This window comes from Heteronotia binoei, chromosome 1 (genome assembly GCF_032191835.1).
Source record: "Heteronotia binoei isolate CCM8104 ecotype False Entrance Well chromosome 1, APGP_CSIRO_Hbin_v1, whole genome shotgun sequence".
NCBI classification, from domain to species: Eukaryota; Metazoa; Chordata; class Lepidosauria; order Squamata; family Gekkonidae; genus Heteronotia; species Heteronotia binoei.
Genome location: NC_083223.1, coordinates 258,147,022 through 258,162,187, shown reverse-complemented (window position 1 = coordinate 258,162,187; position 15,166 = coordinate 258,147,022). Strand labels below are relative to the sequence as shown.

The 15,166-nt window shown below is 47.8% G+C and overlaps 1 protein-coding gene across 1 annotated transcript; it reads left to right on the top strand.

Annotated features, from left to right (window-relative positions):
- The first annotated feature begins 1,515 nt into the window (after positions 1 to 1,515).
- LOC132588033 (proton-coupled zinc antiporter SLC30A1-like) lies at positions 1,516 to 6,541 on the top strand. The gene is made up of 2 exons (XM_060260421.1): positions 1,516 to 2,356; positions 4,795 to 6,541. Exons 1-2 carry the CDS (start codon positions 1,777 to 1,779, stop codon positions 5,517 to 5,519), a joined length of 1,305 nt encoding a protein of 434 aa, XP_060116404.1. The 5' UTR covers positions 1,516 to 1,776; the 3' UTR covers positions 5,520 to 6,541.
- Positions 6,542 to 15,166: the final 8,625 nt, after the last annotated feature.

Genomic DNA, 15,166 nt, shown 5'->3' with positions numbered 1-15,166 from the left:
GTTTCTCAAGACCAAGTCATGTCAGACTAACATCTCTTTTTTGGGAAAGCTACTACCTTGCTGGATCAGGGGAATGCTTATCTTATCAGGGACCATAGTTTATCTTAATTTCAGCAAGGCTTTTGATAAAGTTCCATGTAATATTCTTGTTGACAAATCAGTAAAATGTGGTTTGGATTCTATTACTGTCAGGTGGATCTGTAACTGGTTGACAGATTGCACCCAAAGAGTGCTTGTGAATGGTTCCTCATCCTCTTGGATGTGCCTTAAGGATCTGTCCTGGGACCTGTTTTGTTTAATATCTTTATAAATGATTTGAATAAAGAAATAGAGGGAATGCTTATTAAATTTGCTGATTATACTAAATTGGGATGGGTAGCAAATACAGTAGGAGTCAAGAAACAAGATGATATTGACAGGCTGGAAAACTAGACTAAAACAAATAAAATGAATTTTAACAGGGATAAATGTAAGTTCTGCATTTAGGTAGGAAAAACCGCATGTATAATTTTATAGGATGGGGGAGACTTGTCTTGGCAGTAGTATGTGTGAAAAAGATCTAGGGGTCTTAGTGGACCATACAGTGAACATGAGTCAACAGTGTGATGCAGTAGCTAAAAAGGCCAATGAGATTTTGGGCTGTATCAACAGAAGTATAGTGTCCAGATCACACAAAGTGATGGTATCGCTTTACTCTGCTCTGGTTAGGCCTCACCTAGAGTATTGTGTTCGGTTTTGGGCACCACAATTTATGAAGGATATAGACAAACTGGAACAGGGGTGGCCAAACTGCAGCTCAGGAGCCACATGTGGCTCTTTCACACATATTCTGTGGCTCCCAGAGTTTGAAGAGGTTCAATGTGGCCAAGTGCAAAGTAATACACATTGGGGGCAAGAATCCCAGCTACAAATACAAATAAATACAAATACAAATTGTGCACAACCACTACACCAAACTGGTGTAACAACAACAACAACAATAGTGTACTGTCAAGTCATAACAGACTGATGGCAACCCTGGGGCTGTGTGTTTTCAAAGTAAGAGATGTTCAGAGACAGTTTGCCATTGTATTCCTCTATGTAGCAACTGTCAGTCTTCTTTGGCAGCCTTCCATCCCAGTCCTAACCATGGCTGACCCCGCTTAGCTACCCTGGGCGAATAAATGCACTAGTTGCAGTCTGTGGCATTTCTGTGCCCAACTCATGTCCCCCAATTAAGCTGGTACAGGCATTCACTAAGCTTGTTGGCTGCTGGACAGTTTGGAGGAAGGGGAGGGCAGCTGCATGAGTCATAAATGTGCAAACACTCTTCTCGCCCTGGATCCACAAGAACAATGTTGTACCCTACTGGAGGGATTTCTCCCCCCACTCCCCCTGCACACTTCTGTTTTGTAATAGAGAATCACATGCATGGTTATGACTTGCTTCTGCAGCTGGTAGAAGCCCGGGCAGGGTGCCAGAGAGAGCAAGAGAGAAAGAACTGCCTCTTTAAAGGATCCCTGGAGTCTGTGGGGCTGTGTGCACCAGCTATTTGGAGTGCAAAACTTCTATCCAAGAGCTGAAACTTGAAAGAGGCAGCAGAGCACAGGCCACCGAGGAGGGCTAGCAGACAAGAAAGCCAGCAACTTGCAAGGGCAGGAGTGGGCAGAGTCCAGCCTGAAAGTGGGCACGGGCAGGGAGAAGAGGCAGTTGGAAATTGGGAGACGACAGGAGGGAGACTGGGCTTCAAGCAGGTGCCCTGAAGTGCCACCCAGTGTAGGAAGGAAACAGACCAGGATGAAAGCAGAGCAGAGTAGAAGTGGCAGCCAGGACTGGAAGCTGGGTGGGCAGAAGAGGAAGGAGCAGATGGGATTCTGGACCAGCATGGGGTCCCTGTGGACTGGGGGCTCAACAGGTTGGCCAGCTGGCCAGTTCTGTCTTTCCATCTCCCTCTTTGTGGTGGAGGTGGTTGCCAGTCGGGCCACCGGGTCTCTCCTCTTGCTTTCCTGCTCCTTCCATACCCTGGCTGGTGCCTTGGCCTTAGGAGTGGCCTTGGCAGATGTCTGGCTGGCCACCGAAGACCGACCCAGTGAGAGGAACACCTTTGGGTGGGCGCGGGCAAGGGTGGCAGGCACCCTGGTCAGTACTGTGTTCTTGAGTGCCCTGAGCTTGACCGTTTTGCCTGAGGCATTCCGCAGGGTAGCTGACCCTCAAGTCACCGAGCACACACTGGTGCTGATGGGCATCGGGGCTGTGGGGATCCCCATTCACCTAGCCAGGACAGGGTTGCATGAAAAACAGCACGTGGCCCCTGGCCCAAGACCCTGCTGTAGTGGAAAAGCCACACGGACTGACAGCTCTGCCCAGGAGACAGAAGGTGAGTCTGGGGCAGGGGTGGCAAAACTGCAGCTCAGGAGCCACATGTGGCTCTTTCGTACATATTGTCTGTCTCTAGAAGCCCCCCCCCCCCGCTCTTTTGGCCAGCTTGCAGAAGGCATTTCTCCCTTTAAACCACTTTTCCAAGCCAAGCCAGCTGGCAGCTTGGAGAATGTATTTAAAGTTGCTTTCTTTCCACCTCCACCTCCCCGCCATCTATTTGCCTCCCTCCCTCCCTTGCGGCTCTTAAACATCTGACATTTGTGTCTTGTGGCTTTCAAATATTTGGCATTTATTCTATGTGACTCCCAAATATCTGGCGTTTATTCTATGTGGCCCTCTCTGGTCTGGGATTTTTTTGTGGGCAGGAAAAGGGACGCAACGCGTAAGTCTGCTTGTCAATTTTGTCAATTTCATCAATGGCATTAGCAGTTTTCTGGAACTTGACACATGCACTCATTTGAGCATTGGTTCCAGATATTAAAATAAACAGTGTCAGACGAAGGTTGTCCAAAACACACGGAGATTCCAGAAGTGTGTCATGACTATTACTGTTGAAATTATACAACCATTGCTTGTCGAAGGAAATTTTCAGCACGTCTTGGAACATCTGTGTAGAGCTTTGCTCTCTAATTTTGTGAACTGGGCAGCGCTCCTGGGCATGAATCACAGATAACATTTTATTTTATTTGTGTGTACATATATATGTGTGTGTGTGTGTGTGTGTATATATATATATATAATATATATATATATATAATCATAGAGTTGGAAGGGACCTCTAGGGTCATCTAGTCCAACCCCCTGCACAATGCAGGAATCTCACAAACACCTCCCCCTAAATTCACAGGATCTTCATTGCTGTCAGATGGCCATCTAGCCTCCGTTTAAAAACCTCCAAGGAAGGAGAGCCCACCACCTCCCGAGAAAGCCTGTTTCACTGAGGAATCGCTCTAACGGTCAGGAAGTTCTTCCTAATGTTGAGCCGGAAACTCTTTTGATTTAATTTCAACCCATTGGTTCTGGTCCTACCTTCCGGGGCCATAGAAAACAATTCCACACCATCCTCTATATGACAGCCCTTCAAGTACTTGAAGATGGTGATCATATCACCTCTTAGCCACCTCCTCTCCAGGCTAAACATCCCCAGCTCCTTCAACCTTTCCTCATAGGACTTGTCTCCAGACCCCTCACCATCTTCATCACCCTCCTCTGGACCCGTTCCAGCTTGTCTATATCCTTCTTAAATTGTGGTGCCCAAAACTGAACACAATACTCCAGTTGAGGTCTTATCAGAGCAGAGTAAAGTGATACCATCACATCACATGATCTGGACACTATATTTCTGTTGATACAGCCCAAAATTGCATTTGCCTTTTTAGCCACCTCATCACACTGTTGACTCATGTTCAGTGTATGATCCACTAAGACCCCCTAGATCCTTTTCACACATACTACTGCTAAGACAAGTCTCCCCCATTCTATAACCATGCATTGGATTTTTCCTACCTAAATCCAGAACTTTACATTTATCCCTGTTAAAATTCATTTTATTGGTTTTAGCCCAGTTTTCCAGCCTGTCAAGGTCATCCTGTGTCCTGTTTCTGTCTTCTTCTGTGTTTGCAACCCCTCACAATTTAGTATCATCTGCAAATTTAATAAGCATTCCCTCTATTCCTTCATCCAAATCATTGATAAAGATGTTGAACAAAACAGGTCCCAGGACAGATCTCTGAGGCACTCCACTTGTCACTCATTTCCAAGAGGATGAGGAACCATTCACAAGCACTCTTTGGGTGCGATCTGTCAGCCAGTTACAGATCCACCTAACGGTAACAGCATCCAAACCACATTTTACCAACTTGTCAACAAGGATATATATGTTTTATTTATATATAAAATGTTATCTGTGGTTCATGTTTTATACTCTGTATCTTTGTAATTGATTATTAACAAACTTTGGCTGCATACAATGAATGCTACTACTAAGTAACTCACAAAATTCACCACCACAAGTTTTGATGGTAACCAGTTAGCTGGAGAATGGGTCTATGGAGAACCATGACAGTTCAATGGAACTTCCATGCTCAGGGGCAGCATCTCTCTGAGTACAAGATGCTGGGGAACAAAGCAGAAAGGGAGGTAAAGTTGCTTTCTTTAAAAGTTGCTTTGTACGGTCTTCAGGAGGCAGCTGAAAACAGTTTTATTTAGGACTGCATTTAATTAAAGCAATCCGAAGCTGTGATCCTAAAGGTTTTTTAGTAATGTTTTTCCATAATCTATTTTTAATTTTTTTTACATAATATATTTTATGTACTTAATAAATATCGTAAGCCCCCTTGAGCTCCCTGTGTAAGAATGGCAGCTGGGAAATATTTGTAATGAAAAATAAATGTCCTCTCCATTTCAGTTTCCTTGTTCTCTCTTTGTTCTCTACAGATCTCCTGGGGAATGAATCCTCACCCAAGAGCTTGTTCTGGCTAGAGGAACCCTCAGACTCCAACCTCGCGTCACCTACGGACAAGTCTGGACCGTGGCAAGCCCTTTGCTTTGGCTGGATGGTGCCCTGTTTGGGACCTGCCGCTGTCCTTTTGTATTCACTCACTCTTCACATCCTGTGGAGTCCGTGTCTGCGTCACACATCCTGCTTCTGGCACTGCACCGGACGCCCATGTTGGGCCTGGCCCGTCTCTGAGCCATTGCCACACACACCAGTCCCTTGCTGGCTGCTCTACCTGGACCCTGGGCTTGCTGTGGTGGTAGCTGTAGCCCTGATGCTCTTGCTGTGGCCAGCCTTCCGTGGCTCCGCCCTGGTGCTCCTGCAGGCCGTTCCAGAGGACCTGGATTTACAGCTGCTGGAGTTGCGGCTGCATGCCACGGAAGGCGTGGCAGCTGTGCGGGAGCTCCACGTTTGGCAGCTGGACGGCCTGGGCAGTTTGGTGGCCATGGTGGAGGTCTCCTGCTTCAACACTGCCACCTTTGAGGCTGTGATGGAGCGAGTCCGGCAGGTCTTCTGTGAGCACGGCATCCACATGGCCACAGTGCAGCCTGAGCTCGGCACTTGCCAGGGCAGGGAATGCCACAGAGGGGGCAGCCCAGCCCCACACAACGGATACCTGGCCCCCAGCCCCAAGCTCATGATGGAGTATGAGACCACAGTCTGAGTGGGATCAGCAGGAATGTGATGTGGACCATTCTACAATGCCACCGTCACCTGCCTTTTAGATGGGGTTGCCAACTTCAAGCTGGAGCCTGGAGTTTGTCTAGAAGCACAACTGATCTCTGTCCTACAGTGATCCGGACAGTGATTTGGACCAGAGAGAAATGGCAGCTTCTGATACCACAGAGTCCAGGAGAAACGGAAGTCCTGGTGAGATGGCACATTCCTGCTGAGCCGCCCCAGCATTACCCCCAAATCTCCTCAGATTTCGCCAAGCTGGAGTTGGCACCCCGACTTCTTGCATCCCTGCCTCCAAAGATCTGCCACGGAGGCCCCACTTCCCAGCTGGACGCTGCCGTGGGCCACAAGAGAGTTGCCAGAAGAGGAGACCCGTCCACCCTACAGTGAGCTGAGTGACCTTTATGGCTGGGAAGAATAGCCCACAGGTATCTAGTGAAAGGTGCATACGCCCACAATATACTTAATTCTGTATGGATGCTACAATTCTGTGTGAGGACAAAAAGCAGAGATTCAAGTCTCGGCCATGAAGTTTATAACTGAAACTGAAAATGGACTTCAGAGTGCATAACACCCGAGGAAGCCTTCAGAATCTCAGGAAATCTTAGAAGCCTGAGGTCAGGAAGGAGCCTGAATAACATCTTGTCTTTCCTCAAGATCAGCACTGGAATAAATGCTACAGGAGACGTATAAACAGACCACTAAGACTTCAATCTCCCAATTATTGCACCCCTCTCCCGCCCCACCCAATAATTGGTATTTAGAAGTACACAGGCTCTGAACATTTAGCTACTGATTGTTCTCTCCTTCACAAATTAGCTTTTAAAGCCATCATGTGGTCATGAGTTCCGTAAGTTAATTGTGTGCTATGTGAAGAAGTATCCCCTTTTTCCTGTCACTAGCTTCACTGGGTGACCTGTTACCACAGCACAGAGACAATGATCTTTATCCACTTATTCCACACTGTGCATTTTTAAAGAGACCGATAAAAGTGTAATATATATGTGCATATAGTCCTTTTTCTTCAAAAGTCCAACAGGAACTCATTTGCATATTAGACGATATCCCCTGACACCAAGCCGACTGGAACTGTGTTCCTTTGCGTTCCTGCTCAAAAAAAGCCCTGGTCCTGGATACCAGGTAGGCAATGCTGCAGAAGACCTGACCGAAAGACTTTGCAGAAATGTAATTCTTAGATGCGTTTGTTCCGAGTTCTAATCCTGTAACTTTTGCTGCACATGAGGTACACATGAAGCTGCCTTGTACTGAATCAGACCCATGGTCCATCAAAATCAGTATTCTATTCAGACTTGCAGTGGGACTCCAGGGTCTCAGGCAGAGGTTTTTCACATCACCTACTGCCTGGTCCTTTCAGCTGTTGATGGCAGGGATTGAACCTGGGACCTTCTGCAGGTCGAGCAGAGGCTCTCTCACTGAGCTATGGCCCTGCAATGTAGATAGCAGCCAGGAAGCAGACTGGGAAAGTAAAAGCATAACAGTCGACCCTGAAGGCCAGAATTAAAAAAGGAAATATTCCTTCTTGCTCCTCTTCCCCACCCCCACCAGCTCTCCCCCCTCTCCAAGAAAACCTGAGAATAAACAACCTAGGAAATCAGTTTTTTTAAAGTCTTTTATTGTTTGCCCGCCACAATTAGAGGCAAGTGTGTGACTGGACCTGCAAAGGGCAGAGGAGGAAATCAAGGATCGCCCAAGGCTGCTGCTCCTTTTCGGACGATTCCGTCATCAGTCTGCCCCTCATGGTATATTCACATCCTGCAAGAAGACAGACAAGATCAATGTGTTTGCTGGGAGAGGCTGTCGTCTACAGCTTCAGTTGCAGAGTTGGTTCCAGGAGGGAGGCTGTTCATGTTCTGTTGTTGTAGACAGGCTCTAGGGCAGGGGTGGCAAAACCTGCTTAATGTAAGAGCCTCATAGAATAAACTTCAGACATTTGAGAGCCACAAGACTTGGATGTCAGATGTCGGAGAGCCGCAAGAGGGAGGAGGGAGAGGTGGAAAGATCAGCTCACCTGGAGAAAATGGCGTCTTTGGAAGGTGGACGCAGTGGCATCATACCCCATTGGTGGCATCATACCTCTCCCTTCTCTCCCCAAACCCCACCCTTCTCAGGATCCACTCTCCCCCCTAGATCTCCAGGTATTTCCCAACCCAGAGCCGGCAACCATAGCAGCAGCCCATCAGGACCTTTCTGGTCAGTTAACAGACCAATCTGCCCTGGGATGTAGGGCAAAGGAGGATTCTTTGAAGGCTCTTCTCTCCTACATACAGTTGCCAGATCTGGCTTGGGAAATCCCTGGAAACTGGGGGGGATGGAGCCAGGGTTGGGGTTTGGGAAGGGAAGGGACTTCAATAGGATATAATACCAGCTCTCAAGCACAGTCTTTCTCTGTATTGCTCTCTCACATAGGATTGAACCTTATGCATGCAAAGCAGGTGTTCTGTCACTGAGCTACGGCCCAATGACTTGGAAGATTCTTAACAGAGAGGGGACCCCATTCTGGTTCCTTTTCTCTTTTTATAGCTGTTCCTACATGAACCCACATGAAGCTACGTAATACGGAAAACTGAATCAGACCTTTGGACCATTAAGGTGTACTCAGACTGGCAGCGGCTCTCCAGGGTCCCAGGTGGAGGTCTTTCAAATCCCCCACAGCCTGATCCTTTTAAATGCAGGTGCTGGAGATACTGCCACAGGAGGTGGTGGCAGCTACAAGCATAGACAACTTCAAGAGGGGACTGGATAAACATATGGAGCAGAGGTCCATCAGTGGCTATTAGCCCCAGTGCATGTGGAACACTATGTCTGGGACAGTTTTGCTCTGTATTCTTGGTGCTTGGGGGGGCAACAGTGGGAGGATTTCTAGTGTCCTGGCCCCACTAGTGGCACCTGTTTTTTTGACCACTGTGTGACAGAGTGTTGCACTGGATGGGCCATTGGCCTGATCCAATATGGCTTCTCTTATGTTGTCATATGAGATGGAACCACAGACCTTCCGTATGCAAAGCAGAGGCTCTTCTGCTGAGCCACATCCCTCCCCTCTCCAGCCACCCCACATGTATCCCCCATATATAAGCCTCAAGATGGGTAACCATGTTAGTCTGTCTCAAGGTAAAATGAGCACCCAGCTTGCTGGGGGAAAAGTGTAGATGACTGGGGAAGGCAATGGCAAACCACCCCGCAAAAAAAAATCTGCCGTGAAAACATCATGATGCGATGTCATCCCAGAGTCGGAAACCAGTGGTGCTTGCACGGGGGACCACCTTTACCTTTTTAGCAGCAGAAAAGAGCAAGAGTCCAGTAACACCTTAAAGGCTTACAAAATTTGTGGCAGGATATGAGTGTTCATGAGTCACTGCTCACTTCTTCAGATACAACTCACGAAAGCTCATACCCTGCCGTGAATTTTGTTAGTCTTGAAGGTGCTCCTGGACTCAGGGCTGGCTCTGCCACTAGGCAAACCAGGCAATCGCCTAGGGCGCCAACCTTCTGGGTGCATGAAATTGAGTGCCCCCATGGGACTCAGTGAGCACCCCCATGTGACAGTGATGTTATCAGTGCAGAGGTGGTGTCAGAAGTTAGCCTTGCCTAGGGTGCCTGGCAGTCTAGGGCCGGCCCTGCCTGGACTCTTGCTTTTTTCTAATGCAAGCATCAAGCGTCCTTTGCTGGAGTCCTTTCCCACTACCTTGCTGCTTATGACGCTAGGTTACTTTTTGTTTGCAGTCCAGCATTCATTGCATCCTCCTGTCCCAAACTCCCTTCCACCTCGGGCTTCGTTTCCAAGGTCTGTTCGGCAGCCCCTTTAGTTCTTGCTGCACTGCCTATTGTTGAGGTTGTCGCCTTAATTCTTGCTGCATCGCCCAACACTGAGCTCTTTTGCGAGAAGGCCCCGGCTGGTTGCTTCCGATCAGACATGGACCTCGGTGGCCTCAGCTTGGTCTTGATGATGTTGCAGATCCGTTTGACCTTCTCGTTGGAGTCCACATACCCATCGCCATTCTTGGAGGGAGGAAGAGGAACGATTCACTGCCATGAGAGACAACCACCCCCAGCTTTGCCCATTCGCCAAAAGAGAGGCCAAAGTCACGTGTAACCTCTGCTCTAGCAGCACAGGTTTTACAAAGCAATTTTTAATTGTGAGTGTGTTTGTGTGCATATGCACAGCTGGAAGTCATGGTGACTTCTGGTGACTGACCAAGGGTTGCCAATCCCCAGTTGGGGACAGGGGATCCCCTGGTTTGGAGGCCCTCCCCGGCTTCCCCTGCTTCAGGGTCATCAGAAAGCAGGGTTGGGGTTGGGAGGGAAATGTCTGCTGGGCATTATACCCTATGGAGATCGATTCCCATAGGGTATATTGGAGACTTGATATGTGGGTATCTGGGGCTCCAGAAGGGCTGTTTTTTTTTCAGGTAGAGGCACCAACTTTTCAGCATAGCATCTGGTTCCTCTCCTCAAAACACCTTCCAAGATTCAAAAAGATTAGACCAGGGGGTCCAATTCTATGAGCCTCCAAAGGTGCCCCTATCTATTATTTCCAGTGGAGGGAAGGCATTTAAAAGGTGTGCAGTTCCTTTAAATGTGATGACCAGAACTCCCTTTGGAGTTCAGTTATACTTGTCACAACCTTGCTTCTAGTTCCACCCCCAATGCCTCCTGGCTCCACCCCCAAAGTCTCCAGGTATTTCTTGAATTGGCAACCCTACTGACCCCTAATCGGGGCCTGGAGGATATTCAAAGAGGTGGCTGGATAAAGCCTACCCCTGTTCTCCTAACTGCTGTTATTCCAAGCAGTGCCGGATTAAACCTTGTGGAGGCCCCTAGGCAGCCCAAATCTTGGGGCCCCCTCACAAATTATCTCAGAATCAGAGGGCCTGCCTGGTTGCCCAGGGCCCCCGCTGCAGCCTGCAGGCACCTTCTCAACAGCCCCTTTGACAAAGCTGCAGGGAAGAGGCAGAGAGAGGCAAACTTGGTGACTATGCCAGCAGCAGCCGCACCAGGCAAGCTGGGCAAAGAGCAGCTCAGTTGCTGCCTGTGTGTGCAGGCTGGGAGGACTGCAAGCAGGGGGGGAAAGCCAACCTGGGGCCCCTAAAGGTGTGGGGGCCCATAGGCCAATGCCTACTTGGCCTAATTGTTAACCCAGCACTGATTCCAAGGAGGTCTCCCATCCAAGTTCTTGCCAGAGTCAGCCCTGCGTAGCTTCCTAGATCTGGCAACATCAGGCCTGCCTGGGCTCTCCAGGTCAGGGCATCTTTTGTTTGGCTCAGGATTTTGAGCGTTTAATTTAATTTGCAAAGCTGACTGCATGGGAAATGTCAATCAGGAGTAGAAGAGACCTTCTGGGGTCACCGTTGCCTACTGCCTGGAGAAAAAGAAAATCTAGTTCCTTTAATAGAGGCTTAGTGGGATGTTATTTACCTCCCTCATAAGGTTTCCGGTTTCCGAATGGTGGCTGGAGATCCCCTGGGATTACAACTGATCTCCAGGCAACATAAGAACATAAGAGAAGCCATGTTGGATCAGGCCAACGGCCCATCAAGTCCAACACTCTGTGTCACACAGTGGCAAAAATTTTATATACACACATACACTGTGGCTAATAGCCACTGATGGACCTGTGCTCCATATTTTTATCTAAACCCCTCTTGAAGGTGGCTATACTTGTGGCCGCCACCACCTCCTGTGGCAGTGAATTCCACATGTTAATCACCCTTTGGGTGAAGAAGTACTTCCTTTTATCCGTTTTAACCTGTCTGCTCAGCAATTTCATCGAATGCCCACGAGTTCTTGTATTGTGAGAAAGGGAGAAAAGTACTTCTTTCTCTACTTTCTCCATTCCATGCATTATCTTGTAAACCTCTATCATGTCACCCCGCAGTCGACGTTTCTCCAAGCTAAAGAGTCCCAAGCGTTTCAACCTTTCTTCATAGGGAAAGTGCTCCAGCCCTTTAATCATTCTAGTTGCCCTTCTCTGCACCTTCTCTAATGCTATAATATCCTTTTTGAGGTGCGGCGACCAGAACTGCACACAGTACTCCAAATGAGACCGCACCATCGATTTATACAGGGGCATTATGATACTGGCTGATTTGTTTTCAATTCCCTTCCTAATAATTCCCAGCATGGCGTTGGCCTTTTTTATTGCAAACGCACACTGTCTTGACACTTTCAGTGAGTTGTCTATCATGACCCCAAGATCTCTCTCTTGGTCAGTCTCTGCCAGTTCACACCCCATCAACTTGTATTTGTGGCTGGGATTCTTGGCCCCAATGTGCATTACTTTGCACTTGGCCACATTGAACCGCATCTGCCACGTTGACGCCCACTCACCCAGCCTCAACAGATCCCTTTGGAGTGCCTCACAATCCTCTCTGGTTCTCACCACTCTGAACAATTTAGTGTCATCTGCAAACTTGGCCACTTCACTGCTCACTCCCAACTCTAAATCATTTATAACAGAGAGCAGTTCACCTGGACAAAATGGTCGCTTTGGAAGGTGGACGACGCTATGGCATTATACCCTGTAGAAGCCTCTCCCCTCCCCTCCCCAGGCCCCACCCCCAAAATCTCCAGGTATTTCCAACCTGAAGTTGGCAACCTTAGCCATGAGAGCCTCAGCCGCCCATTTGTACACGTGATGCCTGTAGCACAGCAACATGACATTTCCCCCCCCCCCCCAGGCCTGTTGGCAATACGGCCTGTTTTGGTCTTCGTATTGCTAGATTCTTGCCCTGGTTCCATCCTGAACTGCCAGCTTTTATGGCCGCTCTGCCCCAGACTCTTCAGGTTGCTCACCGGCCCCTCCAAAGAAGGCAGCATCTTTAAAACCAAAGCCCTTCCACCTCTGGTTGACATTTCCTGTGGCAGGGGTACCCAACATTTTTTAACCTGCAGGCCTATTTGGAATTCTAACACAGGATTGGTGGGAGCAGCAACAAAACGGCTGCCTCAGAAAGCGGAGCCAGCCACAAAACAGTTGCCACGCCCACAGCTTCACTTGATTTAACACAGTGTAGGATAAGGTTGCTAAGTCCAATTCAAGAAATATCTGGGGACTTTGGCAATGGAGCCAGGAGACTTTGGGGTGGAGCTGGGAGTAAGGTTGTGACAAGGATAACTGAACTCCAAAGGGAGTTCTGGCCATCACATTTAAAAGGACCACACACCTTTTAAATACCTTCCCTCTGTTGGAAATAATGAAGGATAGGGGCACCTTCTTTGGGAGCTCATAGAATTGGTCCCCTTGGTCCATTCCTTTTGAAACTTGGAGGGTAGTTTGGAGAGAGACACTGGATGCTATGCTGAAAAATTGTTGACTATCTCAAAAAACAGCCCCCGCTGAGCCTCAGATACCTGTGAATCAGTTCTCCATATGGGAATGGGTCTGTCAATTGTCTGTCGAATGTAGGAGCGTTGGTCTCCGATATGAATGGTTTTAGTCATTGCTGAAGCTCGTTGAAGCCTCACGTGAAACACTGCATTTAGCACATCCCTGCTGCGTCTTACTGCCTTGCTGCATTCCATCCAGATATTGGCTAACAGAGAAGAATTGGAGCACTGAACTCTGTTTTCACGGCATTGCACACTACTTCCGGACTCCAATCTCAAGGAACAAACTTTTGGACATCAATATAGGACTGGTTGTTTCGGGAGTAGTTTTTCTTTGCACTTTGTGCTACACTGTATTTTCTATGAATAATTTGTTATATAAATAATTGAATTTCTAAGGATTTGAGGTTGATTTAACGTGAACGCCTGTGTGGCTCTCTCCTCCTGCCCCACCTGGGGATCGGCAACCCTAACCTAGGATCCTTGTGCTGTGGTGGCAGTTGCTGCCAAAGCAATATTTAAAAACCTTGCATAGCCAATCAGGTCTCCAATAGCCAATCAGAAGCCTTGCCGGGCAAAAGCCTTACCTGGCCTCACCCCGCTTCCTAAAAACACTTGTCAGGTGCCAGAAGAGGTGTTGGCAGACACCATGGCACCCACAGGCGCCACGTTTGGGGACCCCTGGCCTATGCAATCAGTTTTGCAAATTAAATGAAACTCATTAGGTCCTGAAAAAGATATAGGAGATTGTAAACCACTCTGAGTCTCTGATTCAGAGAGAAGGGCGGGGTATAAATTTGCAATTCTTCTTCTTCTGAGCTAATCAAGCTAATACTCACAAAACATGTACTACAAAAGCCCAGAAAAGTGGCTCTCAGGATTTTAGTTCCTTTGCAACCTGCATTTAAGATAGGCAGCCAGGTAGCTCTAATCTGAGGAGTTTTTTTTCTAGTGGATATAGAAACTTTTTCACTTGCTAGCACACAGACAGAGCAGCTATTTTGGAACAAAATAAAGATTAAACTTACTATATATATTATTAAGCATTGTAATAGTTTCTGCATTTAATTAATGCATTTTTAAAAAACTATTCTTTTTGGGGGGGCTGCACTTCTCAAGTAGAGGGAATTTTTTTGCCATTCAGTGTCTTTCAAAATTGGGAGACATGACTTTTGCCCACTAGGTGGCATCACTGCATTAGTTCAGCTATACAACGGCACACAAAAGCTTATACCCAGAATTAAATTTAAAAGATGTCAGGGGGCTCATGCTTTGTTATACTGGGTCTCTGTTGAACAGGGATGTCCCAGCTTGGCTTGACACAGTAATTGTCTGTAGGCATTCCAGAATCTTAACTCCATCTGATCTTTACAGGCCCTATTACTTGTGCCCTAGACCAGTGGTCCCCAGCACCGGGGACCGGTTTTACGGAAGGCAATTTTCCCATTGACTAGTGGGGGAGGGATAGTTTCGGGATGATGCAATGGTGAACTTTATTTCTATTATTACATTGTAATATATAATGAAATAATTATACAACTCAGAGACCGGTTGCTAACAGGTCATGGACCGGTACTGGCCTGCGGCCCAGGGGTTGGGGACCCCCGCCCTAGACTGTGAAAGTCATGAATGAATTGGACCTTTCAGCATAGGCTGCTTTTGAGCACATGAGACTGCTGTGTACTGAATTAGATGTGTGGTCCATCAAAAGCAGGATTGTCAACTCAGATAGGCAGCGGCTCTCTAGGGTCTCAGTTGGAGATCTTTCACGCCACCTAGTTCCTGGTCCTTCCAACTGGGTATGCTGGGGATTGAACCTGGGACCCTTCTGCATGCCAAGCAGATGCCCTGCTACTGAGCCACAGCTCATTCCTACAGCAGAGCAAGTCCTTTCCAGTCCAGCTAGCTCAGACCCTTTCTGGAGTGAACCTCAGCACTTTCAAAGCAGGTACTCTGCCCCAGAGTTAGGGCCCGTCAAAGCAGACAAAACGAAGCAGAAGGATTTTTTTTGCTCTGGAACATAATCACCTACCTGCTGTTAAGCAAGACCTTTAGACTATCTAACTTGCAGTGGTCTACTTTGACTTGTGGCAACTATACAGAGACGGGTCTTTTCTGACACTTGAGATGCCAAGGAACTGATTGAGGGAACTTCTGCCCGAGAAGCAGGCCTTGGATTCAGAAGGAGCTCACAAGAGCATAGCTCCTGAACCTTTCTGAGAGTTCCCCCTCTTCCTCTCCACCTACATTGTCCATTGAATTGTAGATGCAGCTGCATAACAATCCCTG